Source organism: Vanacampus margaritifer, chromosome 1, assembly GCF_051991255.1.
Source record: "Vanacampus margaritifer isolate UIUO_Vmar chromosome 1, RoL_Vmar_1.0, whole genome shotgun sequence".
In the NCBI taxonomy this organism is placed as follows: domain Eukaryota; kingdom Metazoa; phylum Chordata; class Actinopteri; order Syngnathiformes; family Syngnathidae; genus Vanacampus; species Vanacampus margaritifer.
This window is the reverse complement of record NC_135432.1, coordinates 59,833,353-59,853,450: the sequence shown is the minus strand read 5'-3', so window position 1 is coordinate 59,853,450 and position 20,098 is coordinate 59,833,353. Positions and strand designations below refer to the sequence as shown.

At 40.1% G+C, this 20,098-nt stretch overlaps 2 protein-coding genes across 7 annotated transcripts in view; one reads left to right on the top strand and one right to left on the bottom strand.

Annotated features, from left to right (window-relative positions):
* fsip1 (fibrous sheath interacting protein 1) overlaps window positions 1-10,389 on the bottom strand; it is a 40,317-nt gene extending 29,928 nt beyond the window's left edge. For 3 of the 5 annotated variants that reach the window (XM_077558615.1, XM_077558621.1, XM_077558632.1), the window contains exons 1-7: window positions 9,814-10,389; window positions 9,434-9,603; window positions 8,759-8,840; window positions 8,599-8,688; window positions 8,055-8,170; window positions 5,533-5,652; window positions 2,794-2,949 (exon numbers count right to left, since the gene is read on the bottom strand). In XM_077558615.1, coding sequence (XP_077414741.1) covers window positions 2,794-2,949; window positions 5,533-5,652; window positions 8,055-8,170; window positions 8,599-8,688; window positions 8,759-8,840; window positions 9,434-9,603; window positions 9,814-9,889 — 810 coding nt within the window. In that variant the 5' untranslated portion in view covers window positions 9,890-10,389. Of the gene's footprint in view, window positions 1-2,793; window positions 2,950-5,532; window positions 5,653-8,054; window positions 8,171-8,598; window positions 8,689-8,758; window positions 8,841-9,433; window positions 9,621-9,813 lie in introns of all 5 variants that reach the window. The other 2 variants (XM_077558627.1, XM_077558618.1) reach the window with 2 other exon arrangements.
* LOC144044265 (sushi domain-containing protein 4-like) lies at window positions 10,349-19,857 on the top strand. Of its 2 annotated transcripts, XM_077558583.1 has the most exons (11): window positions 10,349-10,554; window positions 10,935-11,071; window positions 11,784-11,975; window positions 12,927-13,121; window positions 13,431-13,622; window positions 15,114-15,305; window positions 15,433-15,624; window positions 15,932-16,126; window positions 17,155-17,287; window positions 17,473-17,852; window positions 17,941-19,857. In XM_077558583.1, the coding sequence occupies exons 2-11, from the start codon at window positions 10,957-10,959 to the stop codon at window positions 17,964-17,966; spliced, it is 1,812 nt and encodes a 603-aa protein (XP_077414709.1). In that variant the 5' UTR covers window positions 10,349-10,554; window positions 10,935-10,956; the 3' UTR covers window positions 17,967-19,857. The 2 variants fall into 2 exon arrangements, with proteins under 2 accessions (XP_077414709.1, XP_077414718.1); XM_077558592.1 differs by lacking the exons at window positions 10,349-10,554; window positions 10,935-11,071 and adding an exon at window positions 11,105-11,198.
* Window positions 19,858-20,098: the final 241 nt, after the last annotated feature.

The window sequence follows — 20,098 nt, the reverse complement described above, 5'->3', positions numbered from 1 at the left end:
CTGATAAAATTAACACTAGTGCAGTGTTGACCAGTGCAAGATTCTGCAGAGAAGAAAGTAAACCACAAAACAAAGCACATTTGCTCTCATGACCGCCTGCAGGTTTTACAGCGACAATGATATGCTTTGAAAGAAAATGAGTGTGGAGGCGGCATCTCTTTTCATATAAGCTGGCAGGTGAGGCATCAACAACTTTTTCGGGCCCAGGTGTGGTGAGCACCATCTTTTCATACAGTATTTTAAAGTGACCTTCTGCTTGTTCGTATTAGTTGTTACCTAGCATATTAAAAGTGTGTCATTGTAGAAGTTATTAAAAACTAAATGCGACCATCGGCGCTAATACAGAGCAGATGACAGATGGATGATAGAGAATTTGACTTTCCCGAAATCTTTTGAATCATGCGAGATTAAAGGCAAGGAGAAAAAGTAGGTCATTCACAGTAACACATCCAGCTGGCCAGTAATAATTTCATTTTTTTGTACTATTAGCCAAAGGTTCATTCATAACACGGGATTCGAACAAGGCCTGTTTTGTCTTACCTTAAACACTCAAGACAATTTCAACTGTGAGCTTTGGCGGCGAGAAGTTGTTTTTTTCCTAAAGGTGGATGCATTTAGCTGAATCAACATGTTGACTTTCTTACCTTGACACCGAAATTACCTGGTATTAGTGCACTACTTCTTGTCATGTTCACTTAACTCACATATATGATCGCATGCAGATCGTTTGGCATGATCAACCGCGCACCAGGCCTCATCTTCAACAGTTTATACATCATTTCTACTTCAGAGGATTTTGCACTAATAAAATTATCACATTTTTGGATACCGGCATAGATTCCATCTCTTGGCTTCAATTGTTGTAAATGTTTCTGCATGCTTTGGTATATTATGATGGCTCACGAAAGTACACTGTAAAATTCTCAAGCTTTATAAACCTTTTTTTCCCCCTTTCAGTTTTGTTTTAAAAAAACACTGATCCTTTCTGAACCTAGCATGTGGTGAAAATTCAGTGAAAATAAATCCTGAGATAACCCCTTAGCTCACGTTTAGAACCATGGCCAAACCTAAGATCTGCGTCTGGACATTTGGCCTGCAAATAGACACTTCAGCGCTGTTTGATGTGAGAGGGTTCTAAAGATCAGACTGGAAACTCGACCAAGAAACACGACATTTTCAAAGGAAAGGCATCAACGTTGTTAAAGCTTTACATTTACAGCAAACATACATGAAGTAAGTCAAAATATATGGTGATTAAAGGATTGCAAACACTTGGACTAAAAGATGGATGCAAAACAAGAGGGGTTCTGGATGACCAACTTATGCAATTGGTCAAAACAGGATGAAGCATTTCTTTCTGGTTCAGTAAACCAGTGCACAAAGATGACCATATCCGATGTGACCTCGGGTAAAATGTATTTATTTATTTAAAGTTTATTTTGTAAATTGTGTAAAAAGTGTAATTGCACATCCACTACAGTAGATGGCAGTGGCGCTTTCATTTTCAGATAGTGTGTAAGGAGTTTTAACTCCTCTGCAGATGTGTACTTACAACAATTTTATATTTGATTGACAAATAATACTATTTATATTCACGGCAGGGTGCTGGGGAGGGGGGTGAAATATTTTCTTCTTCCTGGGGGGGAGGGGGTGGGGGGCGTAACAAAAAATAGTTAAGAAGCACTGGTTTACATGCACACAGAAAGTATAAATGATACACATCTATTTAACTTTTGTCTGAAGATGGCAGCAATAAAGAAAACAATATTCTAGCAAGTGAGCGTTCAAACCATATTACCTCCAGCCCATCGCTGCTCACACAGGAAGTCCTGTCACCTGTTTTCCAGTTTGGTGCATAAGGCCCGTTACGAAAATAATAATTATTATATGGTATTGACACATGCGGTGTTGCTGACATCCTGTTGCTTTTCTAATTACTATTTTATTATTTACTTAATATTTTTGGGGGGTACTTACTAAATAAATGTTTTTTATATTATCTGCTAACCCCAAAGCAATTGATATACAGCAATTGCAATGAAATATGCTATTCAAGGTCCAAGTCAGTGTCTTGATGTCAACCTAAAAGAATATGCTTTTCACTTACTTGACAGAAACTGAACGTAAATGTAGTGAAAGCCTGCCAAAACATCTCCAGGGAGGAAACTTGGATTTGGGTAATTTCCATGTGCTCCTGACATTAGGCAAAGTATTTTTATCCAAGTAATAAAAACAATGGTCACATTTGAAATTATGTCACCCAATGAAAGTGCAGGTATGCTGTATAAATTGGCTGTAATTACAAAATGGTGAATGCATTAATGTGTTTGATATTTTTTTCAATCAAAGATTGATTTATGTCAAATCCATTGTGGTGGCATATTAAAGTGCAGTCTGTCATTGTCCATATACTGAACCTAATGTATTTGCATCTTAGCCACTCTGGTTCAAGGAGTCTCACACCACCTACCTTCTTTGTGCAAAATTGCCAATCATGACTGAATAATGCTGAGCCTGATGAAAAATGTTCAGGGGAAAATGCACAAGAAGCTCAATTTATGTGGAAACGGTGATGGAAAAGTGATTACCGCAGTAAGCACTTTGCCATTTTTTCCTAATTCCTAAATAGCGCTGACTTCCCAAAGGTTAATTGCAACGAATTTTACAAGATGTTGCCATTCATGCCCTGTTGTTTTGTTTTGTATTAAGCTTAACAAGATTGCCCCTCTGAATCATGTCTGCAAGAGTTACTATTTCTTTTACGGTCTCGACATGGTTTTGTGGGAAACATACCTCTTTTAAGAGTGTATAGAAGCTTTGCAGTGAGGGGAGTTCGACGGCAGGCCGGAAAATGCGAAGTTTGGAATCAATAGTAATCAGACGTTCCAAGTCGGACGTCTCCGGGGTGTAACCCTGGCTTTCCGACACCGGCACAGCCCACATGTCCCCCTGGAAGACATACATCAGTTATATAAGTCATTGACCATCGGAACAGGCCTCCTTTATTTTGTGGCAAGCTAAATAGGAGATGCTCAACATTGCATATCTGTATCTTGGTAACAAGGATGAGATAGTGGATCACGCCCAAGCTCACAGCATTGCCAACTGAACGATCTAATGCAGAATCAACTGCCCCTAGGGAGGGAAAGGGGTGGAAGAGTGGTGAGGTCACTGGTGTTCCGTGACGAGACGAGATCTAGATTACCATTGAATAATGCAACTGTATTCTCTGATCAGTGAGGAAAATTTGATCCACAATTTTCAGAATACATTGTGGATGCACAAATACAAATACTTTGTTGGCCACTCTGCTGGGTTAAAAGTAATCCAAATTGAATGAAATAGCTAACCAAAAAGAAACCAACAAATGTTGGGTTATTTATACCCACTACCCAGTAAATTGGGTTGATGATTTGACCCAGCATGTTGGATCAAGATTTTGCTCTGACGAGGGGTAAACAAAAATCCATACTGAAGAGTGAAAGTTACCAAGAAATTGGCTACCAGGTTATCCGTATAGCTTTGTTTAAAAATAACTCATTTTATCATCAATATTTTCGAAGATGAAGAAGCAACTGTCACCTATCAGGGATCTTTTGGTATTTTTTTTACACCGGATGTCCTTACCTATGCAACCTATCAATTTTTTACCATTAATGCATAACCCAGTGAATACATTTCTGATTCTGCAATGGCAAAGACTGTGCACAATTATTTGAAAGGGAATGAGAGGAGCCGCTTCTATTGGAGCTAGTTGGCTGTGTTCACGCCCACAACGGCGCAAATGCATGTCTGCGTAAATACTATTCAAAAAATGACTTTTGTTAGTGACAATGCAAAAACTTCACAACCAATTGCCATGAGCCTTTGTGGAGGGCTAGCATTTGTGCCAAATATAAAATCTAAACATTTTTGTGCAATTGTGGATAATGGATACAATCATTTACTTTCACTTTTCACTGGTACAGTCCACTTGCATTAGGGGAGTGGATACAGTGAATACAGTTCTGATTCTGCAATGGCAAAGACTGTGCACGTCTTGCACAATTATTTGAAAGGGAATGAGAGGAGCCGCTTCTATTGGAGCTAGTTGGCTGTGTTCACGCCCACAACGGCGCAAATGCATGTCTGCGTAAATACTATTCAAAAAATGACTTTTGTTAGTGACAATGCAAAAACTTCACAACCAATTGCCATGAGCCTTTGTGGAGGGCTAGCATTTGTGCCAAATATAAAATCTAAACATTTTTGTGCAATTGTGGATAATGGATACAATCATTTACTTTCACTTTTCACTGGTACAGTCCACTTGCATTAGGGGAGTGAGGCCATGACAAACATTTGTATTCATGTTTAAAGAGAAAGTTCTCCCATCTGTTTTATTTGTTTGGGGGAAATTATTATCATTGCCAATAATTCATATTGATAAATAATGTATTTGGAACATCTCAGTGTGGAGTTTGCATGTTCTCCCTGTGCTTGGGTTTCCTCCCACATCCTAAAGATACAACTTGTAATACCATATCTGAAATGGATCCAACGAATATGGACTGCTAAAAGTATTACCTTAGTTTACCAGACATAACATTCTGAAAAGATAAAAACTGTGTAAAAGGCAAACAGAGCCGGAATGTTGAGTTGATGTGTCCCATTGGATTCTACCCAGAACTGGAACTCAGTCCTGAAGATCATTCGCTGCCAAAGTCCCAGTGACATAAATAATGTTCTTGCTCTGTCATGATCATTCGCAATAGCGCGCTTTGCAATAACAGGAAGTCTTCTTCTAGCCAGTAAAATATGGAAATCTGAGCAACTGCACTCCCATCAATTTGGTAGCTGCCACTAGAATCACTGCGGTATTTGTTCAAAAAGTTAAATCATGGCATTAAGAAATTCTGGCGGCAAAGCTGTTGGGGTCTAGCTAAAAGGAAACTTATGTGAAAGATAATGATTCCTAAAAGTTGCCAAAAGTGCTATATGGGATGGTTAAAACAGAAAAATGACGATGGTAGGAACTGTATGGTCATTCTGTGATATGTCTACTGTTCAAGTATCGGCACACCCTACACCTCCACTGCAACTTATGAAAATCCATCTTCCTGTTTCTGAACGATTCTGACTACATTTCAAAGACGTAGGCAGAACCATTAGGGGAATGTGTCATAAAAAGAAACCATACCATGTGGCCTCTTATGAACTACATCTGGCTCGTGTGTGCAGCTTTTGGGTAGTGAGGATGCTCTGCCCAGTGGCCAAGCAGACGTCAAAACATGCGTAGCGGTTAGCTGTAAAACGCAGACGCGATCGTGACCATGATCAAGGTCCCCGATTCAACTATGTGAGAGGAATATTTGATAGTGGAAACAACGTTTGGTTCCCATAAAGTATAAAAATATCTTGCAGAATGTTGATAGCAGACATGGCAAGATGGAATCGCCACCTGCTAAGATGCGACTCCAGACAGAAGGGAGCAGTATTAAAGAACTTGCAAAAGTCATACGTTGCCTGTTCTGCGCTCCCATGGCAGCTTACCTCGTTGTCTGCGCCTCTGGCACTCTTCTCTTCCTCTTCATCTACGTCTCGCAGGAGCTCGGCCAGACGCTCTTCCTCTGCCTGTGTCAACAGCACTTGGCCTCCTTTGCCCCTGACAAGCTAGTGCAGCACACAACGTTGGGAAAAGACAAAGACCTTGACTGCAGACGGTTGTGTGTTTGCAAATGGACAAAAACAAATACTAGCAACAATAAAATCAGTGTCCTTAACCAGATGTTATCCAAAATCAAAAACATGCTTGCCCAAGTTTGCAGGGCAAAAACACATTACGGATATTTTGACTCTGGAATTATTTAAAAGCAAGAGAGTTTATGTGACAAATGACAATGGTCCTATCAAGTTTAAATGTTGAGTTAAAATTAAAATTATGACCTTGGCTTTATTTTATAGCAAATGGTTTTTACTTTGATTGGGAGACAGATTGATGGAAGGATTAAGAAATGGCAGACAGCTAGGCTGGCCCACTTAAGACAACTAGACAGACCCCTTAACTCCCTCTTTAACTGAGAAGTCATTGTTTGGTGAAACATAATGTACGCATATCCAGAACCTTGCTCAACAAACTCATAAAATACAAGCAGGAACAAGTCCAAGTAAACCTCAACATTTTGCGGAGCTTCATTTACTAGATAATTTTATTTGCTGTTGCTTTGCTTATAGTGTACTGTGCTTCTTTCTCATGCATTTGTTAGCTAACAGCCAATAAAAGCTGACAGAGATGATTAACGACCCATTAATTTAAAGTGGAAGTCAACCTTAAACAATTCTTGACAACGGGGTATATGCCACGGAGGAGGCGGGATTTCCGACTTTCACACATCAGCTTTGTCTCCGGTTCCGGTTTGCGACGTGTGGGCCGCGTCCCAGTACTTGCGCTTTCGCCTTTGTGACCCACGGTTGCGCGTTCCCGTCGACGGGTGCGAGTGTGTAGTGTGTCTGTCTCAATTGTCCGAAGCATTTCAGAGAGCTGAGACGCCCTGCGCGCGGTTGGGGGGCCCAGGGGTAGGGGTGCGAGTGTTGGAACGTGGGCCAGCAGTGGCGTGAAACGGCGCTGATGTGTGAAACTCGGAAGTCAGAAGTCCGTGGCGTCTACTGCATATGTTAGATGTGACCTCACTAGTCTAAACATGACATTGTGATTAATATTACATTTGTGGAATATGAGTTATGCAGCAAAATCCAGCCGTTTTTACCCATCTAAGGGGGCGGCCATTTTGCCACTTGCTGTTGACCCAAGATGACATCAATGTTGCTCAGCTCAGGCAACGACCAATCACAGCTGACTTGTTTTCTGAAGCTGCGCTGTGATTGGTTGTTTGAACTCATACCAATTTTATCTTAAGATAGACATGTTCAGTTTATTTTCTATTGTTTATTTTTTTATGTTATTAAATAAGAACAACTGATTAGTATATTAACATGATGGAAGTATTAGGGAGTAAGACTAGATATGTTTTTGTACTTCTCCCTACTCCTTTTGAACATGTAAATTATGATACTATTGACCAATTATTCTCTTTCTTCCTTTTTTTTTTTAACTTTAACTTGTATTTCATACTTTTGTTTGTATATGTTCAATAAAACCTGGGACCTGAGCAACATTGATGTCATCTTCAGTCGATGGCAAGTGGAAAAATGGCCGCCTCCTGAGATGGATAAAAACTGCTCATAACTCATATTCCACTAACCCAATATTAACCAGAATACCATAGTGGGACTGCATAGAATGTCAAAAAAAAAAGATCCTTTAAATCATTAAATCTAACAAAAAATCTTTACAATTCTAAACAATGCTTTCTGCTTGAAGTGTGAACGTGTTGAGCAGGGCAATATCTGGATATGTGTGTGTTTTACTTCATGAAACCATGACTGTGAATGACGGTATCATAAGCCATGTAACCTTACTTGCTATAGTGTGAAAATAACGGATGGATATAATTGCCAATGACTGCAAGAATCAAACACTCTATTCTAAAGGCTGGTTCTTCTGATATTTGTATTCAGACATGACTCCTAATCACACCTGGCTACCACATAGCTATGTCACTGATGTTGATCGGTTCATTTTGCTGTCTATTGTAACTGGAGGGCTGTCCCCTCGAAATTGTGGGCTGGTCTTTTGGAGTAAAATGGAGGGAAAAGATTATTACATCTGCCCCGAAAGACGGCATCTGCCCTGTATGCCAGATGTCATACAGACAAAAACACAGGGACACACTGTAGACAAACTGACAGACAGAACGGCAGACCACACAGTTGACCAACCAAACAGTTAAAAAGACAGACGGTCAACAGACAGACAAGACAGATGGACCAACAGGTCTCATCAAAGGGCCTCCAATTAATCTTTTATTTTTCCCAATGGAGCGCTCAAAAATAGAAAATGTGTTTTCCCCTCAGCCTAGTCAGACTGGGAAAAACAAACAGTGAGGAGGAGACTTGCTCCAAGTCATATGAAGATTCCTGCAACTGCCCTTGGCCTGACGTGAACTTTGACATACCTCAATATTTCTCTTGACAAAGTTTTTCTGTCTCTTTTTGCTCTGAGAGGCGTCACCGTGGCTCCCCTCGCACACGGACTCGGAGCCTTCGCTCAAGTTGTCTGCACTCTCGTCACCTGTTGGATGAGAATGTACTTTAGGTGACACAGCAAAATCTATGGAAAGCAAAGGTTATGTTCTTACTGTAGGTTGGCAATGTAAAGACATCCCCTGTCGTATTATTTCTTTATTGTTGACTTATTTCTAAATAAATACTATGTATTAAATCCTACCGCTCACTTCAGTGCTGTCAATCAGCACATAGTGTTCGAAGGGAGAAAAGACCTTCAGTAGGGGGTTACAAAGCTTATAGTGCCATCTAGTGCACATTTGTCTCTTTACAGTGCAGCATCTGCCATGATGTAACTGCATGTGTATTGTCTCAGCAATAACACACTCTATTAACCCCTAGGCGTTATTGTGACCATTTTTGGGCTTTTTGTTGGTTCTGACCAAGCCATTTCAAAATAAAATACTGCCCACAGGTTAATATGTATAGACTTACTATCTAACAGTTTTTGTAGTCTTTTATCCAGTTCAACATCACCTATCTGAGTTTGAAGCAGTGATTCAATGTCCTCCCTCTCTGGGGAGCCTAAAAGAAATAAAACACATTTTAGACAGGGAATGTGACATTTAACTTTACGGATTATCCTTTAGTTTACCAATCGGCGTTTCCAAAGCCCAAAACAGCTTTGCATTCATGGCTTCTTGGCTGCTTTCAAAGCGGCCTTCAGGTAAGTTCTCCTTTGAAAAGTACACACGCTTATTCAGAGGTAGGTAGTAGCAGCACAGTAGATTTGCTGTTATTTTTTTTTTTACTTATATTACCTTTTGGGAAAAAAATTACTTGTCAGAGTGGTTTTAATACATCCCACTTTTTAAGTTTTTTTTTGTTTAGAAAACTCATCTTGTTTTGGTTTGCCAAAGAGATTTGTCACATAACACTATTTCCCCAATCCCACGTAACCAATCCAACGTTTGAGTCAGAGCCAGGCGGTCACGACCACACACAAAGTCTCCGCAGCACCACAGAGAAGAAAAGTTCTTAAAGTGACACAAGACGTATGGCAGAAACAACACACAGAGGCTGTCATGCTGTCATCTGTCTGCCTAAAAATGCTGACATTTCAGCCTACAAGAACTCCACTTCAAAAAACACACAATTTCCTATGTTACGTCTGCCGGCGGTTAACCTATACTGTTGTTGTTTTTTACACGTGTAAACCCAAAAAAATCTACTCTAGTCTTACTTGAGTATAATTTTGGCAACAGTGAGTACACTATGGTGTGTTATTACATTATAAAAGAGAGCAACATGCACATTTTTGTTTATTTACCATTAGCTCTTGCCAGAGTTCAGCTTGGCGTTGTTTCCTTTGACGCTTGGCTTCTTTTTCTTTGCACATGCATACTGATAGTAATTCATCAAGCCTCCTCATCTCCTCAATTGCCTTCTGCAGCTTTGGGTCTTGCTTTTCTTCATCAGTTGCATTAATATCATATTGACCTGAAAGGAATCATAAGCTATGCATATACAGTACTATATTATAATTGACCTCACATTTATATTGCTACAGTAAACCCCATAAATTTAGCATTAGGCGGCTTCATTTAAACACTAGTAGTGCTTTGCTGTCATGTTGTGACATTTATAGGCAATTACTGTCATGTTGTGACATTTATAGGCAATTACAAACATTTGAAGGGTGCCTCTCACCTCTTTGCGTGGTCTCCGGAGACTCGCTTGATGCAGATTGGGAAATGCTTTCTGTACCACCTGTGCTCATTTCCATAATGAGCTATTCGCGTGTTCAGCAAGTAGGAATTTTCGAATTCTATAATGCTAGCGGTGTCTAACTCAGCTATTTGTAAGAACAATTAATCTTGAGTGGGGGGAGGGGAGAATGTTTCGCACGAAGTTTTCACTTCATTTAGTGCACCAAATTCGTCTGCTACCTCGAATATAACCACGATAGTTGTCTCATTCACGACCACAAAGGCTTTCTATTCTATCCTATTTAATGTCTGTGACGTAAACCACGCCTGTTCTTTTTACGTCTTTCGTAAGAATATAAGATACCGAAAGCGAAAAACATACCATCATTGCCCCCTTGAAGTGAAACTCATGAATTTTCCAGTTTTTTTTTTATTATAACGAGAACTCGCTGCGAAGTAAAAGCGACTCTTTTGAAGTTGTTGCGTTCAAGTGTCACGTCAAGCGTGTGGTAACTATGGACGCGAAATCTCCCGGATGTTGTAACTATGGAGCTATTCCTTGGTTACGATGGAGGCGGTGCAGGGCTCGAGCCTTTAGCTAGTTAGTGTAGCAAGTGGCAGGCTAGCGGTTACATATATATATATATTTTAAAAATGTTTAATATTATGCACAGCCGTCCGGAACATTGTAATTAAATGTCGTCGTTGTGAGGGTGGAGGGTGTACACTGCATTGAGTGTCGGTGGGTATTAGCAATTTTATCGTCCGTATTACGTAGTTTGTTTAAGCTAGGTAGCTAGCCCTAGACCTGTTTAGGTCATTTTGACGTGTTTATTAGGTAATAGTACTTGACGTCGATATATATTCATCACTGTGGACTTAGGTATATTTCAAACGGCTGCATTGGAATGAATCACTTTAACGAGCGTAATATGAAAAGCAATCTTACACTGCTCTCTCGAACCTGTCAGACCCTGTTATCATCATAGCGTCTTTTCCCTGGCATCTGTCCAACCTCTGCAGCCTACCTGAGCTGTCAAGAGTGTGCATAGTGTAAAGGAAACAGTTGTTGTTTTTTTCTCACGAAATGGAAATTCACATTGATAAATCCTATTCTTCCAGGGTGAGTTGACTGCAGGGGAAGATGTGCAATGGAAAGACAGAGGCAACATCACATGCCTGTCGGACCCATGCTCGGTTCAAATGGTCCTTGTGCTCGGTGCTGGCATTGGCGATAGTAACCACAGGGCAAGATTCAGGTAATGCATGCCCTCATAATTCTATTTGCAGGGGTTAGGACTTGCCCTGAAGCTAAAAGAGAACATTTGCAAATAATGGTCAATTTTTTTTCTATTATTGCTGCTTTATGATTATTATTACATCTGGGTGAGTCCAACCGAACAAGAGTAGTAGTTGTCAATTAGCATGAAATTCGATCTAGTATCACCAGATTGTTGTAATGAATTGTTGGAGAGATGCTAGTCTGCTTCCCGACTACTGTCGAGGTTCTCATGGGCGCTGCTGCAGTGTAAATTAAATCTTATCTTGAAAATCAAAATTGGTGCCCTAAATGAAAAAAAATATCTTAAAGTATGGATACATGTTCCTTGAGAGCCCATGTAATTAAATGTGGCATTCCCCAAGGTTCAGTTTTGGGCCAAGTACTTTTTCATCTTTACATATTTATATGCTATATGGGGCGAGGGGGCGGGTTTTTGTTTTTATGATGTACCTTGGATGTTTTTATTGCACGGTACTTTTGTTACATTTTTATGTATGAAAAGTCTAAATAAATATCATAGACAGTAACAATTATATATATATATATATATATATATATATATATATATATATATAAAGTTTGATTTGATTTGAAAAACTGTATTTAGTTTTATCAAAGTACATATACAGTAGAAACGCTTGGCTGCTACATACTTAATATAGCCTTTGTCTTCTTTCTTTTCTTTGTAGGTTGTCTCAAACCTGTCATGGTGGAGCATGGCTCGGCTAACGTGCCAAAAACCAACATGGGTTATTTCCCCGTGGGGACAGTACTAGAGTACCATTGCGACTCTGGTTACCTGATAGATGGGCCCAGTGTCCTCAGCTGCACTGCACTGGGACACTGGTCCTCTGAACCACCGCAGTGCATACACAGTGATGGTAAAGTCGCTTACCGTCGTCGCAACATAAAGCCAGCAATGTTAAATAGTGTTTTCATTGTACAGACGCTCCCCAACTTACGAACGAGTTACGTTCCGAGCGATCGTTCGTAAGGTGAATTTGTTCGTAAGTTGCTTCAGTGCTATATTTTGTATTATAATTTATGTTTAAAGAGAATACGTACAGTACTGTACTACGTATGTTAGAGAGAGAGAGAGCGAGAGACACACACAGTATGTACATGTACGTAATAAGATAAATAAAATGAAGTTTAACTTACTTTTGGAAGATGTACTCGATGCTTAAGGATTTGATGGAGGAGGAGGAAGAGGAGGATTTTATATCATGAGAGGTTCTTCGTCGTCGCTGGAATGGGCTTCAAAAGTTACTTCCTCCTCCGTAACTTCAATGTAGGAAGAAGTTGAGGGTCGCGGAGAAGAAGATAAGGGTTGATGAGTATCTTCCTTGGAGGATTTACTAGAAACTGGCCGAAAGAAGCGATCTAACGACGATTGCACAGTTTTCTTCTTTTTTCATCATAAATGATGCGGTAGCACTGTATGGCATCATTCAATTGATTTGCAACCTTTGTGCAACGTTCAATATTTGGGTCTTGCTGCTCGAAGAGTGCGATGGCTTTATCTATGAGCGACAGGCGTTTCTTCTTCTTCCTCCTCCTCGACACGTTGCTGAGCCTCCAATGCTGGGTGAGCTCTCACAGCGCCAAGCGTCGGTATTAGCGGCGGAAAGAAGCACTACAGTACTCGGAAAAAGGTGCGCAATAAAAAATCTAACTTACAGCATCTCTTTCCGAACATTTTTTGACATGCGCGCAGACATGTTCGTATGTACCGTTGTTCGTAACTCGAATGTTCGTAAGTAGGGGAGCGTCTGTAGTGCTAATGTTTGCTGTTAAAACAGAATCAACAAGAGTTTCCAATGTTTCAACAGTATGCCAGCCTCTACACTTGCCAAAAAACGGGGGCTACACCTGCCACCCCTCCCCATGTCGCAGACTTTCTCATGGCACTGTGATAGAATTCTCCTGCGATGAAGGCTACATCCTAAAGGGAGACTATAAATATCTTACCTGTCAGTATGGGGAGTGGGACGGCCCAGTACAGATCAGCTGCGTCAAAGAGCAAGGTATTTGTTGTTGGCTATTGCAATAATTGACCTGTAAAATATAACAAGATCCAATTTCATTTTAGAGTCTTAATGTGCTTGCATCTTTTAGTCTACGCGTGAGAAAAATTCAGAAGATAAAAAAATTCACTTGACCGTATTTGTTATTCTTGGTCTCCCCGGATCAATTGCCGTAAACCAGGCTGAAAATATTTGTTGCAGTGATGCGATTGAAAACAGCAGTGTCCCATGCTGAAAATATTTGTAAGTCTAATTCAAATAAAAACAACAGTTTCCCAGAACGTTTTGGTATTTCGGTCTTCCTTCCAGGATGCGTGAGGCCGTACATGGTGGAAAACAGCTGGGTAAACCACACGGAGACCAACAGGGGCTTGTTCCCCGTGGGCACCGTGCTGCAGTACAGCTGTGACCCTGGTTACCTGCCAGACGGCCCCAACATTCTCACCTGCATCTCGCCGGGACGCTGGTCATCAGAACCTCCTCACTGCACACAGAGTGGCGGTAAGACGCTCGGTCCACTGCCTTCGCTTTATAAAAAGATGTCTTGTGAAAAGACCATTCTGATGAGTACCCTATAACGTAACAGTTTCCTGAAAATGTGATAAAATTTCTATTTGATTCGATTAAACATGTTACCCCGTTACTATAGCAACACTAAAACTCTGCTCAAACGGTGAACTTAGCACATCTTTGATTGTTTGACAATAAAACATGAATATAACTTTACAAATTAAATAAAAACAAAGAGGCACATTTAACTCTAGCAGCTCTCCCATAAGTCTTTGTGGCAGAGCATTTTGAATCAATTGGGCGGAGCTTACTTTGATTAACTCTCTACAGAGTTGATTTAACACTAAATCAATCGACTGTCAAATAAATCCCAACATGACCTCTATTTAAATAAGACGTTAAGTGTTAAAAATATACTTTTGGGGTTGAAATCAACTCTGAAAATTTAACACCAAAATTTTAACACTGCGATTTCTGCTGTGAATATACATAATAGAACTGAATTGTATTCTCAAAGCACAAAATGTGGAACCTTGGAGAGAAACTGAACATATTTAAATATTACCTTATTTGTAAGTTACATTATCTGTTTTGAGAGAGAAAAAGACCCATCTGAAGATGTAATAAGGGATTTATTACACAATGATAATAATGTAACAAGCTAATGTTAATAAAATATAGATCGATCCATCCATCCATTATCCGAACCACTTATATCAGTTAGGATTTATTTTTTTTCATTGGTGAGATGATTACATTGTCAGGTTTTATTACAGTCAAGTGCAAATTTTATTGCACTTTCAGGCATTATTACAGTTTCAGGAAATAATGACCTTAAATGAAATCCACCTCCAGTGAGCGGTAGGATTACCTGTAAAGCTCAACACAATTACACATTTAATTAATTCGCTGCCAGCCATTTTCACTGAAGTAATCTCCTTCGCTCCCGGCTGTTTTACTGGACTTTGACAAATTTTGCAAGGCTCACAGAATATTCTGTTCTATTGCTATAAAAACATGGAACCTACCAAAATAAATATTAGGGTCTCTTCTGTCATCAGGAAAAAAGTATATTTCTTTACCGTTTTTACAGCAATTAGCATTAGAAGATAGCGAAGTTTCATCATTATTCACAAATCAGTTTAAAACAAGCGGGGGGGCTTTTTGCAACATGGTTGATTTCTTATACTCTGCTACCACCTGCTGGCCATTTTTGTAATAACTACCATCACTTTAAGCTTTCTCTTCAGTTCAGAGGCTGCATCAAAGCCGTCTGTATGCTCTAGCATTTAAAAACCCCATAAAAAAACGTAATACGTTTTGTGACCATGGTAATATTTAAAATAGAACGTATTTATACGTTTTTGGGAGCATATGAGTTAATTAACAATTTTTCCCCAATTTTAGTGAATTTTTAGTGAAGTTTTAACGGGTTCAGGAGTTGAGTTCCCGCTGTAAATATTTTTCTTTTTTTCCCCCCAGCTTGTCTCCCTGTGACTGAACCAGAGAACGGGGGTTACACCTGCCACCCATCGCCCTGTCGACTATTTTCGCATGGTACCGTCATCGAGTTCTTTTGTCATTCGGGTTTTGTTCTCAAGGGGGACTACATCTACCTCACCTGTCAGGATGGACAGTGGGATAGCCTCACGCAAATCAAATGTGTCAAACAAGGTAACTCTTTGACCTCCATTCACGAATGAGTCAAGTAGAATTGGACATTCTTTAAACCGCTTCTCTTGTATTAGGCCTTGAGTAGCTTTCTTTTTAAGTGTCTTAACCCCATGACTTGTCACTGAAGGATGTATGAGACCCTTCATGGAGCAACACGTTTCCTCTAATCTCACCGACACCAACATGGGCGCCTTCCCCGTGGGCGCTGTGCTGCAGTACCGATGTGACCCGGGTTACCACCCGGATGGACCCACCATCATTAGTTGCTCTGCCCTGGGACACTGGTCCTCAGAACCTCCTCGCTGTATACGCACTGACGGTAAAGGTTCACAGGTCACATTTTGTGCTTGCTGTTAACAAAGAAAAAATATGTTGCTTTTGAGTGTCTAAAACTGAGTGAAAGCTCATGAAACTTTACACACACTTTAGAACTGTAAAGAAAAATAATATTTTTGAGATTTTACATTAAACCTGTCAAAAACATTTACATTTTAGAGGTGCCACTATCCTATGTGGCACCCCTAGTGGAATCAGTTTATGACCTCCAATACTAAATTTTGAATCACACAAGTTTATTGACATTGTAATAAACAAGTGCGATCCACTGTCTTCAATTTGATTGACAGTATGCCGGCCTCCGTATCAGCCGGAGAACGGAGGCTACACCTGCCACCCCGCCCCGTGTGGAAGACTCTCTCACGGCATAGTCATCGAGTATTTCTGTGATGAAGGCTTCATCATGAAGGGAGACTATAAATATCTCACCTGTCAGTACGGCGCGTGGGACGACCTCATGCAGATCAGCTGCGTAATGGAGAAAGGTAACCGCAGTTGTGCTATTTTGTCGTTTCTAGGTAAAGCCAGACTCAATATTTGTTGGGATTAGATAAGTCCAAATGCAATAATTAGAGACAATTTGTGAGTAATAGACACCCTCGATTGTTTATAACTGCCTACATTCATATACAATTAAAAATATGCAGATAGGAAAATACTTAGTAAGGTTCTACACAAAAATGTTATCTATTATTGGAATGGTCTGGTACGCGGTAGGCAATAAGCAAGGAAGTAATATAGGCACTAGAGAATGCCATTTCTGTACAAATTGCGTGTGAAGGCTGAGAAGCTGAAAAAAAGTTGTGGAATGATATTGAATGACATGGAACGATTTAAATGGCCTGTAATTTGCTGAACATGTTGAAGATGGAATGATTTGAATCGATTAAAAAAATGTTGGAACTGCAGGTAAATATGTAGAAATTTTGAATTTTGGGATTTTGATTGAAATAATGTATGAGATGGCTTCAATGATCTGAACGTGTTGAAGTTGGAATGTTTGAAATCTGTCAAAACATATTGAGCAAGGAGGAAAAAAATGTAAAATATTCCTAATATGTAGTAGTACTTGTAATGTAATAGTACTTGTAATAGTATGATTGTAGTAGTAATAGCAGTACTTGTAGTACTTGTAGAAGTTATTGTGGTATTAGTCGTAGTACGTGTAGTAGAACTTAGTTGTAATAGTAGAAGTAGTACTAGTAGTACTTGTATTAGTAGCAGTACTTGGAGTAGTAGTACTTGTACTAATAGTAGCAGCACTTGTAGTAGTACTACTAGTAGTACTTTTAGTAGGACTAGTAGTATTTGTTGTAGTAACATTACTTGTAGTAGTAGTAGTAGTAGTAGTAGCACTTGCAATTTTGTTGTAGTAGTAATAGTTGTAGTAGTTGCATTTGCAGTACCTAATGTTTTGTCCAAGATGGCCGCCGGCAGGGGATCGATTAAGTGTAAATGAATCGTTGGACTTCTAGAAACTATGACTGAATTTCCCTCATTGTTTTCCCCTCAGACCACGATGCATCCTTACCGTTAGGGGTGCCGACTTGGTCGATAGTGTCAACAACAGCCAGCTCAGTGGCCCTCATCCTGCTCCTGGTGGTGCTCTTTGTGCTTCTGCAGCCAAAACTGAAATCCTTCCACCGGTGAGGCAAAAAAACAAGTCAAAGCAAACAACTTATTTACCATTACAAAACAGTAAATAATACAATATGTATTCTTCTTATCATATTTGTATACACCCATTGTAATAATGACATGGAAGATTTTCATTCCATTTTTTTATTGAAAGTATCCAAAAATGCTGACATTTCTGTATTATAATCTAAAGACGGGAGGAGGGCGTGTCAGGCCAGCCCGTGTCCATCGTGGTGGAAGGAGTCCAGGTGACCCTTCCCTCGTACGAGGAGGCGGTCAGCAGCAACGCTGCTTCGGCCTCGGCCCCCAGCAACGAGTCTCGCGTGCAGATCGTGTTGTCCGAGGGGCCGCCGCAAGCCACGACGCCGGAAGCCGGCCCCTCTCGGCCCTCGTCCCTCAAACTGTTGCGCCCGGAGATGGCCGCGGCGGAGGGTGCGCCGCCTTCGTCGTCCTCGTCGCCCTCATCGCCCTCATCCTCCAGCTGGACTCTGGAGCGCACCGACGACGCAGCCCTGCCGCCTAACGACCAGCACGGCCTCCCTCTGCTCGACTCGGAGGTGGACTGTTCTGATGGTGATGCCTCACTCATTGCACCTTGAATTTAGACCACGGTCCTTCGGGTTCTCATTGTGCCATAATGCTGTGCTTGTGTTGCGTGCAGTTATGCCTTTGCTGAAGGAGGCCTGAAACGCAAATGATGTCGACTCCACAACAGTGAACACGCCAGCTAAGCCATGTGTCACTCTGACCACCCCAAAGCAGAACAAAAGGGCGCCGCTCTACATGTACAGTACGTACTAACTGCATTTCCCACGTGAGTCCCCCTCACAGTCTTATGTGTACCAAATGTTTGTTTTCTCGACTGCTGCTTTAAGCACGTGACACCACGACACATCATATACGTTTGTGACTAAGCTCACTGAAGGAAGTGATTACGAATGAAATGACATATACAGACGCTCCCCTACTTACAAACATTCGAGTTGCGAACAACGGTACATACGAACATGTCTGCGCGTACAGTATGTCGAAAAATGTTCGGAAAGAGATGCTGTAAGTTAGATTTTGTATTGCGCGTAGTGCTTCTTTCCGCCGCTAATACCGACGATTGGCGCTGTGAGAGCTCATTGGAGGCTGAGCAACGTGGCGAGGAGGAGGAGGAAGAAACGCCGGTCCCCATGAAGCAGGAAATAACTTTTGAAGCCGATTCCAGCGACGACGAAGAATCTCTCATGATATAAAATCCTCCTCTTCCTCCTCCTCCATCAAATCCTTAAGCATCGAGTACATCTTCCAAAAGTAAGTTAAACTTCATTTTATTTATCTTATTACGTACATGTACATACTGTGTGTGTGTCTTTCGCTCTCTCTCTCTAACATACGTAGTACAGTACTGTACGTATTCTCTTCATTTTATTAAAAGTTCTTTTCAGTACAAACCAATGCAGGTTACTTGTACAAGCCTTAAACATACTTATATAAACCTTCAATATACTTATATAGGCTTTAAACATAAATTATAATACAAAATATAGCACTGAAGCAACTTATGAACAAATTCACCTTACGAACGATCGTCCGGAACGTAACTCGTTCGTAAGGTGGGGAGCGTCTGTATCATCAATCATCTTCCATTAGTTAATCTACTGCTTGTGTACCACCTGACCTCACTTTGCTCTCTCTAACTCGTTCACACCGCTGTCCCCAATGGCCTTATCTTCCCACTTCTATGCACACGTTTCCAAACTGAATGTTGCTTCGTCATACTACATTTGTGTAGCTTTCTCAACAAAGACACAGAAAATGTGATACCCTTAATTTATTGCTTAAATATGTACGTTTACTCTCTTGTGCTGTTGATCAGCCATGGCTTTGTTGCCACATCTTGGAACTATTTAATAGTATCTTTTTTCACTTTCACTGCCTAAGTTGCACTGCGAGCACTAAAAAAAAAAAGAAAAGAAAAGAAAAAGTGGTTACACTGAAAAGAATGACTGTAAACTTTGGTGTAATGTCAGTGTTACATTACCTGACTGATTATTTGGGCTTGTTGCTTTGTGAAAAGTGCATTGTAATATTGTATATGCAAAGTTTTATGTTAGCTTTATTATGTAGCATTTTGTCACGGTCACATTTGAGTAAATATTGTTTAATAAGTGCCAAATGAATTCATCTCAGTTCATGTTTTAAGAAACAATATGTATATTTATTGAAAAAGTGTATACAGTACAGGCCATAACAATAGGTAGACCCGAGCAAGCTAATACAAATAGAAAAATGCTGTCTCTATTTTGCCCTTAGGTGGGCACACCAGAATGAGAAGCAAAATGGCCGTTCAATTGATTCAGTGGGGAAAAAAATCATGTCATCACTGCATGTTTTTTGTAAATATTGTGTAGTGCTATTTTTGTCTTGTTAAAATACTCATTACAACAACAACAAAAAAATTTTTTTTGGGGGGTGGGGGGGCATGGAATTAATTTTGGTAGCCATGTATGGGTCTGTAAGAGGGTGAAAAAATTAGAAACACTCCACTGTAAGATGCAATACAGTTCTACCAAGCTACAATAACAATTGTAACAACTAACCGAGAGTGTCATTAAAACAATAAACTACATATGAACAGTGTAACAAGCCATCTGTGTTTACAGTAAACAAATCCATTTTTTTCCAACTTAACAAATTTAACTCATCTCAAAATATACATCAATAATCATGCCTAAAGATGTACATCATAAAATTAACCTAATGCTGTCATTTTCTGTAGGTGTTAAAAGCAGGATTACATAGGATGATATTCAATAATATTTAACAAAAAC